This window comes from Chelonia mydas, chromosome 1, assembly GCF_015237465.2.
Source record: "Chelonia mydas isolate rCheMyd1 chromosome 1, rCheMyd1.pri.v2, whole genome shotgun sequence".
NCBI lineage: Eukaryota > Metazoa > Chordata > Testudines > Cheloniidae > Chelonia > Chelonia mydas.
The window spans coordinates 31,575,046-31,599,914 of record NC_057849.1 but is presented as its reverse complement, the minus strand read 5'-3'; the positions used below and the strand labels follow the sequence as shown (position 1 = coordinate 31,599,914).

The 24,869-nt window shown below is 43.4% G+C and overlaps 1 protein-coding gene across 2 annotated transcripts in view; it reads right to left on the bottom strand.

Moving 5' to 3' along the window:
• The window catches only part of CNTN5 (contactin 5), a 970,129-nt gene that overhangs the window by 21,463 nt on the left and 923,797 nt on the right, over positions 1–24,869 (bottom strand). For both annotated transcript variants that reach the window (XM_043529333.1, XM_037889811.2), the window contains 2 exons: positions 23,975–24,209; positions 10,770–10,879 (listed from right to left, as the gene is read on the bottom strand). In XM_043529333.1, coding sequence (XP_043385268.1) covers positions 10,770–10,879; positions 23,975–24,209 — 345 coding nt within the window. The remainder of the gene's footprint in view (positions 1–10,769; positions 10,880–23,974; positions 24,210–24,869) is intronic.

Here is a 24,869-nt window from a genome sequence, read left to right as displayed (position 1 = left end):
CATTAGTGATGGGTGGAAAGCAACTAATGCCTGAGGCCAACAGGTAATTTTCTCTTTGTTATGGATTCTAAAAACAGGTGTTAGCCACACACCCTATGGAAAGGAAAACAACCTCTGCACTAACTCTTCTTGTTGGGTCTGGCTACATATCTGTTTTTCACTTCTGCCGCAGGTTTTTCCTAAGTCCCCACAAAAAAATTAAATCAGTCTGTCTGGTAAACAGATGCTGTCAGGCAAACTTCGATGCACATTTGTTTATGTCTTCTATTATTTGAACTATTTTGTGGAAGCTTACAAACTGGCTTTATTTATCAACGCATTGTTGGCATATTTTTAGCAAGGTCAGAGGCTGCTAACAAATCTGCACTGAAGCCAGAAATAATGTGTGCTTTGGAAGATATAAATGAGCACAACAAGCTTGGCATAAAACTTGTGTGACAACTGTTAGTGTTGCCTTTCAGGGATGACAATGTGAAACTGGACAAGTTACTTTGCCTTTCATTGCTTCCCCATACAAAGTGCAAAGGGGGATGGAGTTGAAACTGGGTCATTGCTGATTTGTCCATCTCTAGTAACTATTCTGTCACTTTCGTTGACATGAGACCAAACATTCAAAAGGTAAAACATCTAGTTAATAATGCTGTTGCTAAACAGACAGGAAATCTGAAGACCAAAGAGGTTGTATTGACCACAGGCAGAATACAAATTGAGGCAAGAGAATGTAGCATCTTGCTGTTATTTTGATGCTTTTGAGTCATTTTGCTCACGGTTCAATAGCATTTGAACACAAGGGCAGCATTTTACCTGTGGGCTGCAGTTATTCTTCATCAGCAATTACTTGTAACTAGAACATTTAGCAAACTCGCCTTTTACGAAGTAGCTGGATTTTCAGGCAGTTTTTGTTTGCTGTTCATGGATTAAGCCAGCACCATGTCATTTCACAGTGAACAATGTGTCATGGACAATAATACTTTAAAAATCTTTCGTGAATTAAATGAATTCTTAGGGGATGTGAAGGGAAATAGACCATGGGAGAGGGCAGGCATTTTACAAGCTATTTTTGACCTTGTTGCCAATGATTCTCAATCCAAGACCCTTTCCCGTTGCACTTCTGGGACTTCCTAATAGAAATTGCCAGTCACATTGGGTGAGCTATGTGGGTTTTTTTACAAGCCTAAATGGAGATTAGAGTCAATGACCTATGCTAGTCCTCCAAACCATTAGCCCCTTGCCATTTAAATCTCTCCACTTCAAATGAGTCAATAATACTATCTTTGGATCTCATTTCCTCTTGCTTGGCCTTCTGGGGATGCGAGGGAGTAAGCCTTATTCTCCTACTTGACAGAATACGGGCTGCTCAGCTGAAAACTCCGTTGGAGGCTGGTGGGGTGAGGAAGAGAGGGAGCCTTTGTCTGCAGGGAAGTTTTGAAAAGGGGTTGGGTGTGGCATAGCGGTGGCAGAGCCTTCCTAAAAGTGTGTGTGTGTGTGGTGGGCCCCTCTGTGGCCCCTTCTACCCAAGGCCTCACCACCAACCAAGCCAAAAGCCAGAGCACTGCAGGCCGGAAGCCATGGACCTTCCACCTGCTCTGGGAGAGGGGCCCCAGGGTGGGGACATGGGCTGAGGGTTGCTCTGGACCCCTCCCCCACCCTGGGCAAGTGGAGGGTCCATGCTGCAGTGCCCCATGCTGTCTGGGCTCCCCGGCTGGGCTCCATCTGCTGGCCTGATTGCGTGGGGCAGGGCCTTCAAGGGGAAGAGGAGGGGAAGGGGCAGGCCTGTGACCAAAAATGGATGCCCCCCCCACCCCGGTTCTGGCACTGTTGGTGTGGGAGGAACATTGAATCCCCTAGCTGTTGACTCATAAAGAAGAGTAAGATGCACCCAGAAAAAGGAAACAGAAACTTACTCCCATGCCCACCAGGGAAAGGAGGAGCAGGGAAAAAATTGTACTTCCATGATTTCTACACTCATGACTTGAAATCCAATGGGAATTAGGTGTCTAACTCCCTGCGGTTCATTTGAAAACCCCAGACTATCAGTTTAAACTTGATGCACAGCACAAGAAGACAGTAGTAATAAACACCAATGCTAATAATAATCACCAACCTCATTTCTGCAAGTGAGCTAACATAGGACATGAAGCAGGTAATATTTATTATTTAGACTGCACTCCAGATGTCCTAAGGACATTCCAACCACAGAGGAAGACAATCCCTGATCTGAAGAAAGCCCAGTGAACTACCTACTTGAAACCATCTCAAACAAATTAACATATTCACTGCTATATGAAGCAGCATTAGATGACAGACCAACAAAAAAGGAAGATGATTTCAAAGCTATATTCTTCTAGAAAGAGTTGTCATCATGAGTGAAAACATTTTCATTTGGGAAATAAAAGTCTAATGATTTCATTCAAGACAGAATAAATGTGGAAAGGCTGAGATAAACCTCAACATGTTGAGAATCAATGAAATCAATGGGATAAGGGCAGGGAAAATAGTAGCCATAATTTATTTAGACATCACATTTTTTTTGAAAGGGTATTACACAAAGCCTCGTTTTTGAGGTTAAAAGGCAGGGTGTAGTGAGCAAGCTATTCAGAGGATAAAAGACTATCTTGGAGATTGAAGACAAAGATTACTAGTGAGTGGAAACACTTCAGAATGGAGAGAGGTACATTTGCAGTGCCACTACAATCTGTACTAGGTATAATTTTGTTCTCTTTATATAGCAGTTAGCTGTAATAAATGAAACACCGTATGTTACCAACTTTTCCGGATAGTAGCAAGTCATGTGCACAGGGAAAGGGGCACGTTCAACACAAAGAAGGAGTGTGACTAAAATATAACAAGCCAGGACTGATGAGTGGTTTGCAGAATGCAGTGTGGAGAATTACATGGTAAATGAAACACAGGATAATAATAAAAAAAGATCTGGGTTGATAGATCAGGGTCATTGACTGGTATGACTACAATAGACAGATCCACAAACATATTTGGGAATGCAAATAAATAGAAAAGATACACTTACTGCAGTGAGGAGTAGAAGGGGACCACAGAAACACAAAAATGCAAAAGGGAGCAGAGAAGCCAACATACCAGCCTTCTCCATTCCTACCCAGTAGCCACAACAAGGACATAACCACTGCATGGTTAGGATGAGGCTGGGTCAATGGGGACAGGGCTGCTTGCTTCTCTCCAAAACTGGTGGTGTTTCCAGCTGAAAATCCAGCTAAGGTTAAAGCTGCTGGTAGCATCATTACATCTGTTCTGCACTTTCACTCCTCCAGGGAGGAAAAAAATATATACTGGACAAGCATGATGAGGTTAGCTGATATCATCATGATTCCTGAGTAAGCTGTGGTGCTGGTGGTGAGAATGGACAGAAGAATGGATAGGCAATCCCCTCGGTCTGGCTGAAACTTCCTTTTACTGCACAACCCCAGGATCTCCGGGGTTTGGAGGATATAACCCCCTTTCACTCTCCGCCCAGGAAGAGCTCTCATAGGAAATCTCACTGGCTCCATTACCAGAGTTTACTCTCTTCTGTTTCTCTCTCTGACTTTTACTGCATGAGATGGTACAATATGGCCTTAAGCTAGTTGGCATGATTTTTAAAAGCAGTAATACAGGCAAAGCCAATATATTTGTGTATATTGGATTGGACTATGACACTAGTCCAAATATGATATTTCTTCATATTTAATTGGATACAATTAGAATCCTCTTTCATTATTGTCCTAAAACTGATTTCTCCAGTTTGGACTTTGTTTGGTTCAGGATGAAATGCAATATCTGGGCATCTGGATTATGACTTTCAGGAACTTCACTCCAGTGAATAACAGTATAAAAGAGGGACTGAGAAAGGTGGAAACAGACATGTTTTTAACTACGGGAATATGAGAACAAAGAACTCTCTAAAAATGGTTCCTCTGAATTGTGTACTTATTGCCTGGACCAACACCCACTGAAGTCAAAGGGGCTTAAGCATGCGTGGTTAAGCATAAGCTTAAGTGGCAGCAATACAGCATGGCAGACCCTGATGCAGTTGTAACTCACGCACCTCCTGGATCGTGGTGCTCTGTCCCATCTAGTGGCACTGAGACCACTTAGAGATTAATGAGTCTGCTCCACAGCCTTACCAAAAGGGCATATGGCTTTTAGCTCATGCAGTAGAGGCTCATGCACTTAGCTCCAGAGGTCCCAAATTCGGTCCTGCCCACGATGACCAGGGTCTGTCGATGTTACACAGTAACATGTTTTCATAAAGTGGAAACAACCTGGATGCAGATTGAGGCAATTAATGCAACTCCTGTAATCCAACTGTATTTCTAACTGAATCTCTGAACTGTGAGTATCAGATATGAAGATGTTTTAAAAAACCACATAACTCTGTACCAGCTCCAGCTTGGTTTCACTCAAATTTAATAACTGGGAAAGATAAGGAGGTGTAAGTTGCATTGATATATATTTGCTTGATAATGGTTCTTCCTAGACTTTTGAGAGCTTCAGAAGTGATTATGATTTTCTTTAAATGAGTCTAAAATGAAAATAAATGCAGCTTAGAAACTGGGTTTAGGATGCTATTTACAACAAGAGCAATGCATACTAGGATACCATTATTTCCTTGGCCAAGACCAGACACGCTACTGTTGATATTTATTAACTTTAAGTTAAACAAGTTTCAGTAGCCCATATATAGGGTTAAAAACAAAAATAAGCCTGAATCACAAGCTCAACTCTGTGCTGGTGTTCCAGTTGGGTGGATCTGAGTCCTGTGGCGATAACTGGGCCTACACATTTACTCTAAATGTAAGCTCAACTATAAAAAATGAGTGAAAGTTCATAAATTGCCACAATGACCTGTTATACAAAATTGTTTAAGAAAAGATGTCAGACGGAGACAGAGACGGAATTAATGTAAACAAAAAGGGTTTAGCTGATACCACTCAAGGGCTTTGTTAAGATTATGACTTGCAAACAAGAGGAGTAGAAGACTGGAAATCAATGAACCAAAACTGGTGTGTTGGAAATTGGGTCTATTGGGGGACAAGATAACTAGAGGATGGACTGTTCTACCCAACACTCCCTTTTGAGATTCTTAAGAAGAAAAGACTTTGGGGGGAAATTAGCAGAAGAAACAGCTTTCTGCCAACAACCGCTGTAGTAAGCTTTATCATCACGGCTGCCACCGTGGCCATTTCCTGGGACCCCAGACCTTCTTTGTACTAGTCCTGATTGATGTCCTGACCAGACTGGGCCAGAGAGAGAGACCCAGATGACACTGCCACGGTTCTGGCTAAAACCCAAACACTCCCTGGGATGTGAGACTTTGCCTCACCCCCTGCCAGCTGTGTCTTTTTCCTTCTTCACCTTATTTCTTTCCTTTCCTCTCTCTCTCTCTCTCTCTCTCTCTCTCTCTCTTTGCCTTCGGTTTAATAAAAGTCTGACTTAGCCAGCCAATATTGCATATTTTGCCACACTGCTGTGAGAAGGAAACCAGACAGGCAACTAAATGCAATGCCCTAAACAGCCTGATGCTAGTACGTTTGACGGGTCTTGGAGTGGCTGATCAGCTGTGTGCTGGGCCTGTGTTTTTCCAGCAGTGAGGTTGCTGGTGAAAGTGATCACCGGAGACAGAAATAGCATTTTCTATCTTTGCTGTTCTTTTGCGTACCCTTTTGTGTGTGTTTGTCTTTTGCTTTGTCTTTTAGGAACCAGGATTGGACTTTAACATTAGCAGCAATGACAACAGCTCAGGTCCATCCCAACCAACTAACATATTATTTTTTCCCCGGAAAGCACAGTTGTTAATACCATCTTTGATACCATCTACAAGACTGTCAAACATGGGTTTTGTTTCCTTCTAAAAACTCTCCCGCTAAAGGTAAAGGGAGCAAGGAATGTTGTTAAAATGAAAGCCTTACTTAATACTTTACTTTTCAAATTCTTTAATTGTTTTCCCTTCTTTTCTGTTTCTTTAATGAAAGGTTAAAAGGATTTTTAATGGTGTATTTTCCATGGCACTAAGCACGCTGAGGTCTCTATATATAAGAACATAAGAACGGCCATACTGGGTCAGACCAAAGGTCCATCTAGCCCAGTACCCTGTCTTCCAACAGTGGCCAATGCCAAGTGCCCAAGAGGGAATGAACAGAACAAGTAATCATCAAGTGATCCATCCCTGTCACCCATTCCCAGCTTCTGGCAAACAGAGGCTAGGGACACCATCCCTGTCCATCCTGGCTAACAGCCACTGATGGACCTATCTTCTATGAACTTGTCTAGTTTTTTTTTAACCCTGTTATAGTCTTGGCCTTCACAACATCCTCTGGCAAAGAGTTCCACAGGTGGACTGTGCATTGTGTGAAAAAATACTTCCTTTTGTTTGTTTTAAATCTGCTGCCTATTAATTTCATTTGGTGCCCCCCTAGTTCTTGTGTTATAACACTTCCTTATTTACTTTCTCCACACCAGTCATGATTTTATAGACCTCTATCATATCCCCCCTTAGTCGTCTCTTTTCCAAGCTGAAAAGTCCCAGTCTTATTAATCTCTCCTCATATGACAGCCGTTCCATAACTTGAATAATTTTTGTTGTCCTTTTCTGAATCTTTTCCAGTTTCAATATATCTTTTTTGAGATGTGGCAACCACATCTGCACGCAGTATTCAAAACATTCTGTTCGCTTCTTTGACTGCTGCTGCACATTGCATGGATGTTTTCAGAGACCTATCCACAATGACTCCAAGATCTCTTTCTTGCATGGTTACAGCTAATTTAGACCCCATCATTTAATATGTATACTTGCGATTATGTTTTCCAATGTGCATTACTTTGCATTTATCAACATTGAATTTCATCTGCTATTTTGTTGCCCATTCATCCAGTTTTGAGAGACCCTTTTGTAGCTCTTCACAGTCTGACTGGGACTTAACTATCTTAGTAGTTTTGTATCATCTGCAAATTTTGCCACCTCACTGTTTACCTCTTTTTCCAGATCATTTATGAATATGTTGAATAGGACTGGGCCCAGTACAGACCCTTGGGGGACACCACTATTTACCTCTCTCCATTCTGAAAATTGACCATTTATTTCTACCCTTTGTTTCCTATCTTTTAACTGGTTACCAATACATATGAGGACCTTCCCTCTTATCCCATTGCATATCAAATCCCAAACCTGGTTTAAAAGTGTTTAGTGTTGTACAGTGACTGATTTATGTTATAACATCTTTGACTCTTTGAGTCCATACATTCCATCTAAATTAACACAACATTTCTCAGCTCCAAACCACTCCCTGTAGTTTTGGTTCCAAGCTCGATCTGAAAGAGCAGCCAGTTCCATTTCCAAATCCAGTCCTTTACCTCAACACCAGGGAAACAACACATTGAAGTAGAGCAGGGATCGGCAACCTTTGGCACGTGGCCCGCTAGGAAAATCTGCTGGTGGGCAGGGACGGTTTGTTTACCTGCAGTGTCCGCAGGTTCAGCCGATCGCAGCTCCTATGGGGGCCTCAGTTCACCGCTCCAGGCTAATGGGGATTGTGGGAAGCGGCAAGGTCTGAGGGATGTGCTGGCCGCCACTTCCCGCAGTCCCCATTGGCCTGGAACGGCGAACCGCGGCCAGTGGGAACTGTGATTGGCCGAACCTGCAGATGCTGCAGGTAAACAAACCGTCCCGGCCTGCCAGCAGTTTTCTGTGACGGGCCATATGCCAAATATTGCCAATCCCTGAAGTAGAGCTTCTCTTCCTTGTGGTGATTGAACAGGTTTCTCCGCCTTATGGTACCTACCCCCGCAATTTTCTGTCCAGCAGATGTCCTCCAAGCCATCACCAACAGCAATAATCTCTAAGAAAGCACACTAAAAAAGACAGTGATTGTGTCTTCTATGTTTGCTCAAGGAGTGCCATGCACAGGGATGTCTCTCAGTAAATAACTATTTTGAACGGGTTGCTTAGACCTGAAAATTGTCCACACTTAAACTTCTGTAGCCAGGGAAGTCATCACACTAGCTGACTTGCAGTTCTTTCAACTCTTTGGGACCATCTAGGTATGTCTACACTGTAACACCCTTCCCCACCCAAGCCAGCCAGTCTCAGAGCCTGGGTCAACTGACTCTGGCTTGTGCTACACAGTTAAAAATAGCAGTAGAGACATTCCCTCTTGGGCTGAAGGGTAGGCCCTGAGACCCTCCCCTCTTTCAGGGTACCAGAGCCAGGGCCCCAGCCTGAGCGGGAATGTCTATACTGCTATTTTTAGCCACTCGTGCAAGTAAAATCCATTTCTTATCGGTAGGGGGGTGGAGGCACGAGACATCCCCATCTGACCCTCCATGTGACTCCTCCCCACCCCACCCCCCAGCCCGGAGCCCCAGGTTCCCCCAGTCCCTCCCCATGATCTCCCCACCCCTTCCCATGATACATCCCACGCTACCTGGGGGCTGTGATGAGCTGCCAAAATCTTAACAACTGGTTCCCTATAAAAAGTTCTGATTTAAGGGATGTGCCCCAGTATGTATTTTTTGTACCAACAGGGTTACCAGACATCCGTATTTTCCCGGGAGGAATTTTTAAAATTTAAAAATTCCTCCTGGACGGCGATTTAAGAACCAAAAAGCCTGACCTGTCCGGGAAAATACGGATGTATGTTAACCCTGCCTAAAGTTCTTTTTTAAAAAGATGGGCCTGAACTAGAAATGAGCTCCGTTTCACATGTGTGGGTCCCCGCCACTCCCTGGGGGTGTGCTAGGGTGACCAGATGTCCCGATTTTATAGGGACAGTCCCGATTTTGGGGTCTTTTTCTTATATAGGCTCCTATTACTCCCCACCCCCTGTCCTGATTTTTCACATTTGCTGTCTGGTCACCCTAGGGTGTGCACATGTGTGGTTCCCAACTGCTCCCTGCCCCCCTCATTGAAGCAGGTGTACAGGGTTACTGCCCTGGGAATTGCAGGGCACCAGTGGACGTGGGGCCAGCTGCAGACAGGGGCGTGGGCAGGGCTAGCTGGAGGCAGGGGCTCCAGGGCTGGCTGCGGGCAGGGCAGGGGGTGTGGAGCTGGCTGGAGACAGGAGAGTGCGGGATTGGCTGGAGGCAAGGGGGTGTGGGGCTGGCTGGAGACAGGGCAGGGGGGTGCAGGGCTGGCTGGAGACAGGGGCTGGCTGCGGGCAGGGCAGGGGGTGCGGCAGGGGCTGGTGCGGGCACGGCAGGGGGTGCGGCAGGGGCTGGTGTGGGCAGGGCAGGGGGTGCGGCAGGGGCTGGTGCGGGCAGGGCAGGGGGTGCGGGGGTGGCTGGAGACGGGCTGGCTGCAGGCAGGTGGTGCGGCAGGGGCTGGCTGTGGTCAGGGGGTGTGGCAGGGGCTGGCTGCGGGCAGGGGGTGCGGGGGTGGCTGGAAACGGGCTGGCTGCGGGCAGGGCAGGGGGTGCGGCAGGGGCTGCTGTGGGCAGGCAGGGGGTGTCTCTAGACAGGGCAGGGGGTGCGGCAGGGGCTGGCTGCGGGCAGGGTGGTGGGTACTCATGGGGAGAGCAGCAGGACGCAGCCCAGGCCCAGCAGAGGGGACCCACCAGGCAGCAGCGAGAGCCCCCGGGCCAGGGGTCGGGGAGCAGCAACAACAGGGCTCGTGCCCAGGGCCAGGCGGCAGCCCACGTGGCTCCCGCAGCGCCGCGCCCCCAGCGGCCGGAGGAGGAATTACATCACTTCCCGGCCGGAGCCCATCAAAGCCTCAGCGCCCCCTGCAGGTAAGCGGGTTAACAACCGGTTCTAAAATCTGCTTCAAAATTTAACAACCGGTTCATGCGAACCGGTGCGAACCGGCTCCAGCTCACCACTGCCTGGGGGGGGGACTCTGTCCTCCTCCTCCTGCTGCACCAGAGACTTCAGAACCGCAGCAGGGAAAGGAGCAGAATGTGGGGCAGCTGGGAAGCCCCATGCCAGCAGCTCCTCCGGCCTGGGTCTACCGCTCCCAGCCCCACCCCCTTCCCTTCCACGCAGCTGCGTCCCCTCCGTCTGTCCCCGGAGGATAGGTCTGGGGCGGTACAGCCACCGGAGGAGCTGCTGCTGTTCTACTCAGGGCTCTCCCGCGAACCGCAGCGGGGAAAGGAGCAGAACCCACAGCCCCACCCCCTGCCCTTCCACACAGCTGCGTCTCCGTCCTCTGTCTGTGTACCACAGCAACAACCCGCTGGAGGACAGGTCTGGGGGGCGGGGCTCTACAATTCCCAGCCCCACCCCCCAGACCTGTCCTCTGGCGGGGCTGCCGCTGTACAGATGGAGGAGACACAGCTCCATGGAAGGGCAGGGGGAGGGGCTGGGGGCAGTACAGCTGCACCAGAGGAGCTTCAGGTATGGGGCCGCTGGCTGCTCCCGTGTCTTTCCAGTATGCCATACTGGCTATCAATATCTTGCTGTACAGTGTACAGGACTGTACCGCCATACTTGCACTGCTGTTTTTAGCCCAACAGCTTGAGCCCCATGAGCCCAAGTCAGTTGACCTGGGCCCTTAGACTCGCTGCTACAGAGGGTTTTTTTTTTCAGCGTCGATATACCCTTAGGGACCCTATAAGAGCTTGCAATGGACTGTTTAAAAGCATGAACAAGCAATAAAGGCTATGCCAGTACCCCAGCTGCGTTTTCTATAGCCCTTGTTCTCCTACAGATAGTCATATATTATGAGCATAATGTCTACTGAAGTTTCACCATTCCAAACTTTAGCAAAATGCAATATTAGCAACAATAACAATGCTTTTTATTATGTTATTCTGTATTCATACCTCAAATCCCTGTGGTCTTCCTAGATTTTCTTTAATATGTTTCCATGCAACCAGAATTTCTGATACAGACAAACCTGTAGCCTTGACATCAGTAGGAGCTGCACTGGGTTCTGTGTTAAGAAAAAATGAAATAATAAACCTCTACTGTAACAACTTGTATCTATCAAAAGCACTACAACTGAAAGTGTCATATACTTCCTTTATTGTACCTTATTACCCAGAATAAAGTATTGTGACTGTTGTGTGTATGAGAAACTGAACAAAATAAAAAGATTATCTCTATTATATTTCTTTATTTGTGTCATGTTCCATCAATATATTATTACAGATGGACCCAGCAAGGTACACAATGAAGAACCCCTTTTCCATGGCTGATTTCTCTTCAGCAACCTTTAATTCTTATCTTCAAGATTATTTTTCCTCCTAAGCCTTCACCAACAGATCTGCAGGATGGCAGAAGTAAATAGGGCACTCTTTCTCTGTCCTTTTCTCTGCCTTTGCATCAGTTGAAAATGAAAGCTACATGGGGTGCCCAGATGACCTTGCTCTTGAGTTAAACCAGCGGCTGAAAAACACCCAGAGATATAGTGAAATGTAAAGCAAATGCACTTTTTAGGAGAATGTTAGTACTTCAGGTTGCTGGCATATGTAAATACATTTTTAAACATGGGGTACACACCTTCCTATGGAGAAGGAAAGGAACATTTTTGATTTCTGATTCTAGCTAGCTTTGCTTTTAACAGATTTTACATTGCATAAAATTGGGGTTAAGGAAAACCTTTAAAAACCACCCAGGTTGGTCAGCAATAAGAGAAAGTAAAATCAGGGATAAAAATAGGAAAATACACATTGAAAGCTGTAGGGAGAGCTACAGAGACAATATATGCCAGGGATGGTCAAACTGCGGCTCGTGAGCCACATGCGGCTCTTTTACAGTTAAAGTGTGGCTCTTGGAGCCCCCACACATCCACATTCTCCACCTACCAGACTGTTTGGCGGAGCTCAGGGCTTCTGCCCTGTGGCAGGGTGGTGGGGCTTCTCCCAGCAAGGAGAGGGATCTTGGGGTTTCAGCCCCAGGGGAGGCTCCTGCTGGGGCTTGGGGCTTCAGTGGGAGCAGGGCTGAAGTCCCGAGCCCTGGCAGGTGTGCCCTGTGAGGCTAAGCCCTGAGACCCCCTTGACCCTGCAGGGCAGTAGCCCCTAGCCCCATCACCCTGCCACAGGGCTGAAGCGCTGAGACCTGCAGGCGCGCCTCAGCTCTCGAACTTCTGAAGATTGTCCTATGCATCTTGGAGGGTCAGTATGTTTGGCCATCCATGATATATGCCATAGATTTGTATGGTCATCTTGGTTTACAGGGTGTATTGTGATTGCAGAGGGTTTACAAAAAACCCCTATGTATCACTTAGGTTGGAACTTTACTAGATCTTAGAGCTTTAGCACCTGGGGCACTTTTCATTCCCTGTGAAATTAATAAAAGCTTACTGCAACATGTTTAGATGAGAATATAGAACTCAATGAGAATGCTTTACCTTAGAGCACAAGCACACAGTAGCTAATCACCACCCTCCAGGGTCTGTTTGTTTGTTGAGAAAAAAGATGGATTCAGATTAATCTGGAATAACAAGGCCTGTAATTTGTTTCTTGGACTAACATACCTCATTACATTTTGCAATGTGTCAGTCTGATCATTTGGAGGCCCTGGCATTTACATTATAAAGAGCTTTTTAAAAGATGCGTTTTAGGGCTTGTTTAACATGATTACAGAAAAAGAATGTCTTTTTGGCACAGCCTGTATTAAAATTAAAATTAAAATTATACATTTTGGTAATTGATCAAATTGCCATAGTAAGGAGTTTAATATAAATCTTTATATAATAACTGTTCCATCCTGCTTCCCCCCCACCCAATTTTGTAGTACATTATGTGCTCTGGCACTGCTGACCTATATCTTCTCCCTGACATTTCTTCTGGGATTTTTCCTTTCCTTTTGCTCAGTTTTTTGTTTGTTTTGATTTGCTTTTTTGTTTTTTTAAAAGCTGTGTCTAAAGAAAGTGAGAACTTCTGACTTTATTCAAAATCGTGCACATTAATAATGGTGCATTATTGCTATGTATAAAATATAGATTGCTCTTTTGATGTAGTAAATGAAAAGAAATTATAATGTTTACAAGGCATAAGCGGTATGATCTTCTGGACTGGGGGGGAGCTTTTCTTGATCTGCTGCTCACAAACAGGGAAGAATTAGTAGGGGAAGCAAAAGTGGACGGGAATCTGGGAGGCAGTGACCATGAGTTGGTTGAGTTCAGGATCCTGACGCAGGGAAGAAAGGTAAGCAGCAGGATACGGACCCTGGACTTCAGGAAAGCAGACTTCGACTCCCTCAGGGAGCGGATGGGTAGGATCCCCTGGGGGACTAACATGAAGGGGAAAGGAGTCCAGGAGAGCTGGCTGTATTTCAAGGAATCCCTGTTGAGGTTACAGGGACAAACCATCCCGATGAGTCGAAAGGATAGTAAATATGGCAGGCGACCAGCTTGGCTTAACGGTGAAATCCTAGCGGATCTTAAACATAAAAAAGAAGCTTACAAGAAGTGGAAGGTTGGACATATGACCAGGGAAGAGTATAAAAATATTGCTCGGGCATGTAGGAATGAAATCAGGAGGGCCAAATCGCACCTGGAGCTGCAGCTAGCAAGATATGTCAAGAGTAACAAGAAGGGTTTCTTCAGGTATGTTGGCAACAAGAAGAAAGCCAAGGAAAGTGTGGGCCCCTTACTGAATGAGGGAGGCAACCTAGTGACAGACGATGTGGAAAAAGCTAATGTACTCAATGCTTTTTTTGCCTCTGTCTTCAATAACAAGGACAGCTCCCAGACTGCTGCGCTGGGCATCACAACATGGGGAGTAGATGGCCAGCCCTCTGTGGAAAAAGAGGTGGTTAGGGACTATTTAGAAAAGCTGGACGTGCACAAGTCCATGGGGCCGGAGGAGTTGCATCCGAGAGTGCTAAAGGAATTGGCGGATGTGATTGCAGAGCCATTGGCCATTATCTTTGAAAACTCGTGGCGAACGGGGGAAGTCCCGGATGACTGGAAAAAGGCTAATGTAGTACCAATCTTTAAAAAAGGGAAGAAGGAGGATCCTGGGAACTACAGGCCAGTCAGCCTCACCTCAGTCCCCGGAAAAATCATGGAGCAGGTCCTCAAGGAATCAATCCTGAAGCACTTACATGAGAGGAAAGTGATCAGGAACAGTCAGCATGGATTCACCAAGGGTAGGTCATGCCTGACTAATCTAATAGCCTTCTATGATGAGATTACTGATTCTGTGGATGAAGGGAAAGCAGTGGATGTATTGTTTCTTGACTTTAGCAAAGCTTTTGACACGGTCTCCCACAGTATTCTTGTCAGCAAGTTAAAGAAGTATGGGCTGGATGAATGCACTATAAGGTGGGTAGAAAGTTGGCTAGATTGTCGGGCTCAACGGGTAGTGATCAATGGCTCCATGTCTAGTTGGCAGCCAGTGTCAAGTGGAGTGCCCCAGGGGTCAGTCCTGGGGCCGGTTTTGTTCAATATCTTCATAAATGATCTGGAGGATGGTGTGGATTGCACTCTCAGCAAATTTGCAGATGATACTAAACTGGGAGGAGTGGTAGATACGCTGGAGGGCAGGGATAGGATACAGAGGGACCTAGACAAATTGGAGGATTGGGCCAAAAGAAACCTGATGCGGTTCAATAAGGATAAGTGCAGGGTCCTGCACTTAGGATGGAAGAACCCAATGCACAGCTACAGACTAGGGACCGAATGGCTAGGCAGCAGTTCTGCGGAAAAGGACCTAGGGGTTACAGTGGACGAGAAGCTGGATATGAGTCAGCAGTGTGCCCTTGTTGACAAGAAGGCCAATGGCATTTTGGGATGTATAAGTAGGGGCATAGCGAGCAGATCGAGGGACGTGATCGTTCCCCTCTATTCGACATTGGCGAGGCCTCATCTGGAGTACTGTGTCCAGTTTTGGGCCCCACACTACAAGAAGGATGTGGATAAATTGGAGAGAGTCCAGCGAAGGGCAACAAAAATGATTAGGGGTCTGGAACACATGACTTATGAGGAGAGGCTGAGGGAACTGGGATTGTTTAGTCTGCAGAAGAGAAGAATGAGGGGGGATTTGATAGCTGCTTTCAACTACCTGAGAGGTGGTTCCAGAGAGGATGGTTCTAGACTATTCTCAGTGGTAGAAGAGGACAGGACAAGGAGTAATGGTCTCAAGTTGCAGTGGGGGAGGTTTAGGTTGGATATTAGGAAAAACTTTTTCACTAGGAGGGTGGTGAAACACTGGAATGCGTTACCTAGGGAGGTGGTAGAATCTCCTTCCTTGGAAGTTTTTAAGGTCAGGCTTGACAAAGCCTTGGCTGGGATTATTTGATTGGGGATTGGTCCTGCTTTGAGCAGGGGGTTGGACTAGATGACCTCCTGAGGTCCCTTCCAACCCTGATATTCTATGATTCTATGATTCTATGACTCTAAAAGTTTGCTATAAAGAAATATATTCTGCATGATATTTTTTGTTCAATAGGTGCACTCTGTTTTCTATTTTATGCACTACTAAGATTTGCGCTGCAAAAGCCATTTTATAGTTTTTATGTTATTGAAGCAATTGTGTTGTTGTTAGGGAAGACTACAGTGTGAGAAATAATTTGTTATGTACACAAAATGTTGGGTGGCAGCTTTTAACACTTTCTAAAAATGGAGAAATCATTTCTCTTTCATAGCATTCACTAGAGAAGGTTTATGCATTGCTCACAATAGAAACAAAGGGCTTAATATACATACATAATTGTTTTCAGTATATGAAGTAGAAATATATATATGTATGAGGTAAATGCATTTCTCACATGTCAGGCAATTATTCACTTCAATTTAACTGATATTAGACTCCAGGAATGTAAATGTTCAGTAAAAGGACAGAAATGATATTTTTAGAAATAAGGTACATTATGATTGTCTGAAAGTTTATGGAGATGAAATGGCAATTTTTACTGATTCAGATGGGATGAGGACCATATAATTTGCTATAATGTAAAATAATCCATGGCTCAGTACAATGTCATGATTTATATTGTATGTCTAGCATTGATGATAAGTTTGGTAGGTTCATTAGGTTTTTCCATAATTGCTATCGATGTTATGATCATATTCTTTTATTAATATCTTCTTATTAATTATGTTACATTTACTGATATCTTCCTGGGGTCACACTGATGAAAAAAGGCCAGCATCCTTAACAATCCCTTTAACATTCCTTGATTAAATGTAACAAAAAATAGTAAGACCTTGAAAATCCCTGTGAAATATCCCAAAGACATTGCTTTTCATTTGCAAGACCAGAGTTAGAGTAACATTAGTATCCTACAACAGTTGATGACATTAACACCTAACCCAGACTGGGGAACTGTATTCACTGCATTGCGTTAGGTTTCAAAAAGGAAATCTTGAATTCTAATTTGTCAGGTAATTGAAACAGGAGCTGATTCTCAGGTTCCATAGCATTAGTAGGTGTTTATTTGCAACTGTAAACTGGCCACCATTCCACAGAGTGTTTCCCCACAAAGATTTCAACGTTAGCTAATTTTATGGAAACAGGTTCTAAAACAAAAATAAATGCAGGCCCAACTCAGGCAAGACCAATCTTTTAAACCCATTGTGGAACACAGCCTCAACCAAGTCTCCTTGTTTAGCCACTTCCACTACTAATCTCTGTTCCCTTTCCATATTACTGCCAGAGAGGAGTTTTTACAGAAGTTCCTGATGTAAAATCTGAGCTCTTTAGCCAGGAGCCCTTCCTCATTACCCCCAGTCCTTTCCACATATTTGAGCAAGAGACTTCATCCAACAGTGAATTTCCTTGGCCAAGATCAACCCCTTCTGTGACAGAGACCTCAGAGGAAGGAAATCTCCAAGCGGATTCCCTGGAAAAGATCTCTCCCTCATCATCCTGTCAGGGAGAGAAAGGTGTAGTATTTGGTCACCTTGCAGAAAAGACCACTGTGGACATCCTCAAACCTCACACATCCAGGGATCTGTATTGATCCCCAGGACATCTGTAGAAGGTCAGCATCATCTGTGTAGAAGTCCTCTCCCTCTCTCTGCCCTTGCACTGCTGCCCATACCTCCCATGCAATGAAACTCCACTGGAGTTGTGCTACCAGGGCCATTCTTTAGATATGGGTCCCTCTGGAATCCTAAGGGAGATGTCATTTCTCTGCATAAAAGAAAATATAGGGCAGGGATATACTATATATCTTTTTTTTCTTAATTGATTTCCACAGGGCCAGAGGTGGGACGATTTGCAGTCCCTTGGACCTGTCCCCCCAGCCAACCTAGTCTTCCCTCAAGTCTATTCAATCTCCACTCCCTTTCCCAGTGCAGACTCTCTACAGGATCCAGAATGGAGGGAGGCAGGTGGTGCCACAGAGATGGCTCATCCCCTCTTTTGGAGGAAGGTCGGAGATATATGCATGGAGGGTCCCCATTCATGAATAGGACTAGGAGCCAAGATCTAATCCCTTGTGCGTCGGTGATCAGATAGGCCCTTTGCAGTCTATCCAATACTGTTTGAGTCTATACACCTATCCTGGTACTAGTCTGGTATCTGAAACAGTGATTATTTTTCCAGTTCATCTTTAAGCTTTGGTTCTGCCACTGCATAAGAATGTTTTGTGCTCTCAGAAGACTAGTTGAGTGTCCAAAGAATAGTTCAGAAAAAAGTAAGCTCTCTGCAATTATAACCCTGTTATTTCCTTCTCCTGACTCCATCACAGAATATCAGTGTGCTGATAATTTACTGAATGTTATGCTGCAAAAGAAGCAACCTTTTGCTTCTGAAGATATTAATTAACTTGCAAATGTTTCTCTTGCACTGGTAGAATACAAAATGGACAGGCTGATTGATAAAAAAAATCAAGTTCTGATAGATTAAAAGTTTAGAGCAGCATTATCAGGTTCATTAATATAAATAATACATTTGTAATAAGTGACATAACAAATAATATGGCGGCTGTGCCTATAATATTGATTACACATATGACTTCCCAATGGTGCTAGTGGCATTAATCAAAGGAGTGTTTAGTAAACTCCTTAGTATAAGGATTATCATTTCCTTATTTAAAAATTCAGTGAAGACACCTGTAGTTGAACTTTTACAGGCTCTAATCCAGATAAATCATCTTAAGATTGAACTGATCCTCAGAACTGCACCTCATGAATGTAAAGTTTTAATGTGAGCCATAGTGGCCATACTTAAAAGTATGTAATTTCATATTGTTTCTCTTGAATTAGAAGAAAAAGGCTTTGGCTTATTTTGTAATGAAGGCTGAGAATGAAAAACAAGGAGTGTTTGAGCTAACCAGAAAATCTTTCAGCCTTTGTTGTCTCAATATACATCTCACATAATATATTTTGCTGTCTTCTTTAAATGCTTTATTTTCAGTCCATAAACAGATCAAGTAGTAAAACTTTGAGAGCCCTGAAGTGTGCCATCTGCCCACTTCTTCCCCCCAAAATAATTATGGAATTAGGTTCTCCGCCTAGCTGAATGAGTCAGTACAAAGTTATATGGAAAACTTCTTTGTACAGTCAGTTTTCATTCTATGTTATTTGCATTACACGACTAGAAGCCCCACTCAGGGATTGATGCTCCACAGTGCTAGCTGGTCTATAAAAATATGGTAAAAAAATCATCATTTCTAATAACTGCCCAGTGGAGTTCATGGCTTGGAAAGAGCTGGATTCCTCATTTCTTTGGAAGTTTAAAGCAGCATTCATTATATTACTGTGTGAAATTATAAAACTTTCTTTCTTTCTTTCTTTCTTTCTTTCTTTTTGAAATAAGATAACTTATATGCTTGAGGGCTTGAGTGAGACTTAATTGGTACACATGGGCAAAGATTCCAAAAGTGCCTGAGTAATTTTCAAAAGTCACTTAAGTGCTTAGGGCCAGATTTACAGAAGTTTTATTTAGGTGCCTAAGATGCAGATAGGTGTCTAGTGGGATTTTCAAAAGCGGCTAAGTGAGATAGGTACCTAACTACCATTAACTTTGATTGAAAGGGGAGGGGCTGTTCTAGATTTGATTTGACAAATAGGGAAGAACTGGTTGAGAATTTGAAAGTGGAAGGCAGCTTAGGTGAAAGTGATCATGAAATGGTAGAGTTCATGATTCTCAGGAATGGTAGTAGGGAAAACAGCACAATAAAGATAATGAATTTCAAGAAGGCAGACTTAGCAAACTTAGCGAGTTGGTAGGTTAGATTCCATGGGAAGCAAGTCTAAGGGGAAAAAACAGTTCAAGAGTATTGTTAGTTTTTCAAAAAGACATTATTAAGGGCACAAGAGCAAACTCTCTCAGTGTGTAGGAAAGATAGGAAGTATGGCAAGAGACCACCTCGTTGAACCAAACTCAAAAAAAGAGTCCTATAAAAAGTGGAAACTAGGTCAAATTACAAAGGATGCATCTAAACAAAAAACACAAGCATGTAGGGACAAATTTAGAAAGGTCAAGACACAAAACAAGATTAAACTAGCTAGAGACCTAAAGGGTAACAAGAAAACATCCTATAAATCCATTAGAAGCAAGAGGAAGTCAGGGTAGGCCCATTACTTAATGGGGGCGGGGGGAAAGAGGGGAAACAATAACAGAAAATGTGGAAATGGCAGAAGTGTTAAATGACTTTTTTGTTTCAGTTTTCACTGGAAAAGGTAGTAGCGATCCGACACCTAACAAAGTGAATGCCGGTGAAACTGAGGTAGGATCAGAGACTAAACTAAGGAAAAAACAAGTTAAAAATAATTTAGACAATTAAGATGTCTTCAGTTCACTAGGTCCTGATGAAATACATCCTAGAATACTCAAGGAGCTGATTGAAGAGATATCTGAGCCATTAGCGATTATCTTTGAAAAGTCATGGAAGATGGGAGAGATTCCAGAGGACTGGAAAAGGGCAAATATAGTTCCCATCTATAAAAAGGGAAATAAGGACAACCCGGGGAATTATTGACCAGTCAGCTTAACTTCAGAACCTGGAAAGATAATGGAGCAATTAATTAAGCAATCAATTTGTAAACACCTAGTAGAAGATGAGGTGAGAAGTAACCATCAGCATGGATTTGTCAAGAACAAATCATGTCAAACCAATCTAATAACTTTTCTTTCAAAGGGTAACAAGCCTTGTGGATAGGGGGGAAGTAGCAGATGTGGTATATCTTGACTTTAGTAAAGCTTTTGATACTGTCTTGCATGACCTTCTCATAAATAAACTAGGGAAATACAACCTAGATGGAGCTACAATGAGGTGGGTGAATAATTGGTTGGAAAATTGTTCCCAGAGAGTAATTATGAGTGGTTCACAGTCAAGCTGGAAGGGCATATTGAGTGGGATCTCACAGGGATCAGTTCTGGGTCCAGTTCTGTTCAATATCTTCATCAATGATTAGATAATGGCATAGAGAGTACACTTATAAAGTTTGTGGTCGATACCAAGATGGGAGGGATTGCAAGTGCTTTGGAGGATAGGATTAAAATTCAAAATCATCTGGACAAACTGGAGAAATGGTCTGAAGAAAACAGGATGAAATTCAATAAGGACAATTGCAAAGTGCTCCACCTAGGAAGGAACAATCCGTATAAAATGGGAAATGACTGCCGAGGAAGGAGTACTGCAGAAAGAGATCTGGGGGTCATAGTGGATCACAAGCTAAATATGAATGAACAGTGTAACACTATTGCAAAAAAAAGCAAACATAATTCTGGGATGTATTTGAAAGACAGTTGTAAGCAAGACACGAAAAGTAATTATTCTGCTTTAGTACACTCTGTGTCCAGTTCTGGGTGCCACATTTCAGGAAAGATGTGGACAAATCAGAAAAAGTCCAGAGAAGACATGACCTATGAGGGAAGATTGAAAAAAACTGGGTTTGTTTAGTCTGGAGAAGAGAAGATTAAGAGGGGACACATGGTAACAGTTTTCAAGTACATAAAAGTTTGTTACAAGGAGGAGGGAGAAAAAACATTCTCCTTAACTTCTGAGGATAGGACAATGGGCTTAAATTGCAGCAAGGGCGGTTTCCTTCCCAGACCCCCCTTTAAAAGGAGCGACAAGCGTAATGCCCACAGCAGGTCCTAACCCAGCCTGCCATTCACCTCCCCTAGGGGAGGGAGGGTGGGTGCTGGCTTCCATGCTGCATGGAACAAAGAGACTTGCCCCACCCAGGTTTTGTACCTTTATGCCCTTCGGACCTCACATTCCTGGGGGCGCGGGGGGAGGGTGAGTCATTGCTGCAAAGCTGACCACCGAGCATCTTTTTTTACAACAGTTTCTGACCTCCTTCCTTCCCCGCCCATAAAGCAGAGCTGTCCTTCCTGGGTAAGCCCCAGACAAACTCTGCCCCACCTTAGTTATGGTGCAGTTATTGTCTGGGTACACCACAAGAAGAACAGGAGACACTCAGGGTGGTTAAGCACTAAAATAAATTGCCCAGGGAGGTTGTGGAATCTCCATCTTGGAGATTTTTAAGATTAGGTTAGACAAACACCTGTCAGGTATGGTCTAGATCAGTGGTTCCCAACTTGTTCTGCCGCTTGTGCAGGGAAAGCCCCTGGCGGGCTGGGCCAGTTTGTTTACCTGCCGCGTCCACAGGTTCAGCCGATCGCGGCTCCCAGTGGCCGCGGTTCACTGCTCCAAGCCAGTGGGAGCTGTTGGAAGCAGCGGCCAGTACGTCTCTCGGCCCGCGCTGCTTCCAGCAGCTCCCATTGGCCTGGAGCAGTGAACCGTGGCCAGTGGGAGCTGCAATCAGCCGAACCTGCTGACGCGGCAGGTAAACAAACCAGCCCGGCCCACCAGGGGCTTTCCCTGTACAAGCGGAGCTACAAGTTTGGGAACCACTGGTCTATATAATACTTAGTGCTGCCATAAGTGCAGAGGACTGGACTAGATGACCTCTCGAGGTCCCTTCCAGTCCTACAGTTCTATGATTCTATGAAAGTCAAAGAGAGTTAGGTTCCCAGTCTACTTAGTCACTTTTGAAAATCCCACTACAAACCTAAATGAATCTTTAGGCACCTGAATACCTTTGTATGTCTGGCCCTTAGTCATTTAAGAGCCTAAAAGGATTTGACTGCTAAGTCACTTTTGATAATCTTACCATTGGGCTTTCTGTTGGCCCTTTACGCAGGAGTGGATAGCACTGGTTACGAATAACAAGTATCCTTACTGAAGGCACTTTAGTTAGAATAAGGGCTTGCCAGATCAGCCCCCAAGATTGATATATATGGTACTATTGGTCTTTGTTCAGTACCTGCTTCCAAACAAAAATCCTGTTTCTTCGTTCCTTTTAATTTTGAGTACCGCGCCTTAGGATACTTATAAGGTACCAACACACACAGACACAGATTGAATTAGCAAGTTATAATGGGTAGGTATTTTTGAATGATTGAATTGTGTCAAAGAAAACGGAGTTCCCATAAGTGATTACTCTACTTTGGATAAAACAAATGAAAATTAATAATAAATTAATAATTCTAGAGTTATCATTTGCAATTTTCATATTTTAAAGTAAACTTTAGAAATACTGACTTTTTTATATTACCAAGGATCCCATTTTCTCTAAATAACTAACAGACAGACTTTAAATGTAACACTATTTATTAAACCTGAATTTTCAATACTTGCCATTCAAAATAGGGAAATAACAGGTGGCATTTATAAATTAATTTTTTTCATAGGAAAATATCTTCCTCTTGCCTCATAGAAGGCTCTGATTTTCTTTTTTTTTTTTAAATTGCTTCTCTTATCAGTGAGTTGGATTGTTAAAAATAATAAAAACATCTGAATAAATGATATTACTTCACTGTCTGTTAAGTGACAATAAAGTCAAATGCAGATTGACAAAAATGTCCCAGTAGTACTCGGAAGTCAGATATCATTTTGATTTACTTTGGATTTTAAGATGTTCTCATTTTTATAGTGATGTGAATATTTTATAATGTTGATCCAAACAATTAAACACATGTAGATTACTGACACTTGCTTTAAAGGAATCAAAATTTCAATCTTCTTAGACTGTGGCATAAAGGTATCAGAAAAATACATTTAACTGAGAACGAAGGGTAGTAATAGATAATCTAGCAGAAAAAATGTTACCCATTTGTTGTGAGATAATATGAAAATAAAATTCCAAGTTTTCTACTTAACATCAAGTGGTCCCACTGAAAGCAACGGCACTACTTGCAGAGTAAAGTACTACTCAACATGAGGAGGGTTTCTGAATCCAGCCTTTAATATTAGAGTGGGTCAAATAATTGCTTGTGAATAATATTTGCCTGCCTTTTCTTCTATATGTGAATCTTCACAATCTGATTTCTGTAAATATAGAGCCAGATCTTCTGCTTGTGTAAATCAGCACAACTCCATGGAAACCAACTGAGCTACAACTAGCTGAGCCCATAGTCTTTATCCATAAATATTTGCTGAATAATCTCCAGAATAATTTTCGGGCTCTGGGTTGTTCATAAAGTATTCATTGTCTGTTATTCACAGTGAGTGTTTGACCACTAAATATAGTTTGTGAACCCTGTTTTAGTAACAAACTTTTTACACAGGAAAATAACAAGTAGCAAAAAATAAAGAACAACCAAAAACACAGGCTGTGCACTTTTTAGTCCCAATTTCCCAAGAAAGAATCATTGATGTTGAGAATTTATGAAACCATCAGCTGTTGTAAACATCTGTTTGACATAAATTGTAAATACTGAATTACATGGACCCCCAAACAATAGTGGAGCAAAGCCAACCTTTTTATTAAATCTATTTTTTTCCATCAGCTGGCTGCCTCTATTTAATATGATAAACCTATTGTCTGACTATTATATACGAGGCAGTGTAGCCTAGAGAAACGAGCACTGAACTGGTACTCAGGAGACCTGATTCTAGCCCCAGCTCTGCCTCTGGCTGGCTGGGTGACCTTGAGCAAGCCATGTTACCAACCTGTACCACAGTTTCTCTGCCTGCAAAATGGGAATAATGATACTTATCTCCTTTGTAACGTGCTCCGAGATCGATGGATGAAAAACACGGTACTATTAATTATTATTCTTATTGCATATATAGAGTTTATGACACGTAGACCAGCTTTACAAGCTCTCAAACTAACCTCCCTCAGCTGAACAGATGACCGCAATGGGGCTGAAGGGTCCATCTCCTTTGTTATTATATACACCAACTTTCACCTCAAAGGGAGTCAGAGGAGGCACACTTTCATCCCTATAGATGAACTTTGAAGCATCTGAGGATGTCACCATTTTTTCTTTCCACCCTCGTGTTCCATTCGGTCTGAAAGCCACAATGTATCCAAATCCTTCCCCATTCTGAAACTCTTCTGATACTGGCTAAAAAAAAGGAAAGTTCAGTTAATCAGCAGATATTTTAAACCTTATTACACTGGAAGCAATCACAATGGGCAAATATAAACTGGCTTCTTAACAGAGGTGATCATGTAAAGCAGCCGTAACAGAACTGTGCTCAGTACAGCTTACCTGGTAAGGGCAGTCTTTTCTATAGGTTTTGGTGAGGCAGACTGACATCAGTGGACCAAAGACAAATTACACCAGCTGAGATTCTACCCCGGTGTATCTAATAAGTGGCTGATTCTGCCACCCTTACTCACACTGATTAATCTGCCCTGAATTGGATGAGACTGCTCACAGAGGAAGGCATGATTCTAAGTGCCAGGATCAGTCCTTAGCAACAAATCCAACTCTCTGATTTTTAGTTATCCAATTTTTGAGTGTTACTATTAAGAATAGCTACCATTTCTGGTGGAATTCCCTATGGAGAGGTAGGGAATATAACTGGAAATGGCAGAAATCTTTTAAAACAAAAGAAAATTTTAAGTGCACTCACTCTGCTGTGTATAATTAAAACATATGAAACACCTGGATGTTATTACTAATTTGGCTAATGACTTTACCTAATGTAAGAAGTTGTGATGCATATTGTGATGTGTTACAAACAGTAATAGCAAAAAGATACTTATAGGACATGGCGGA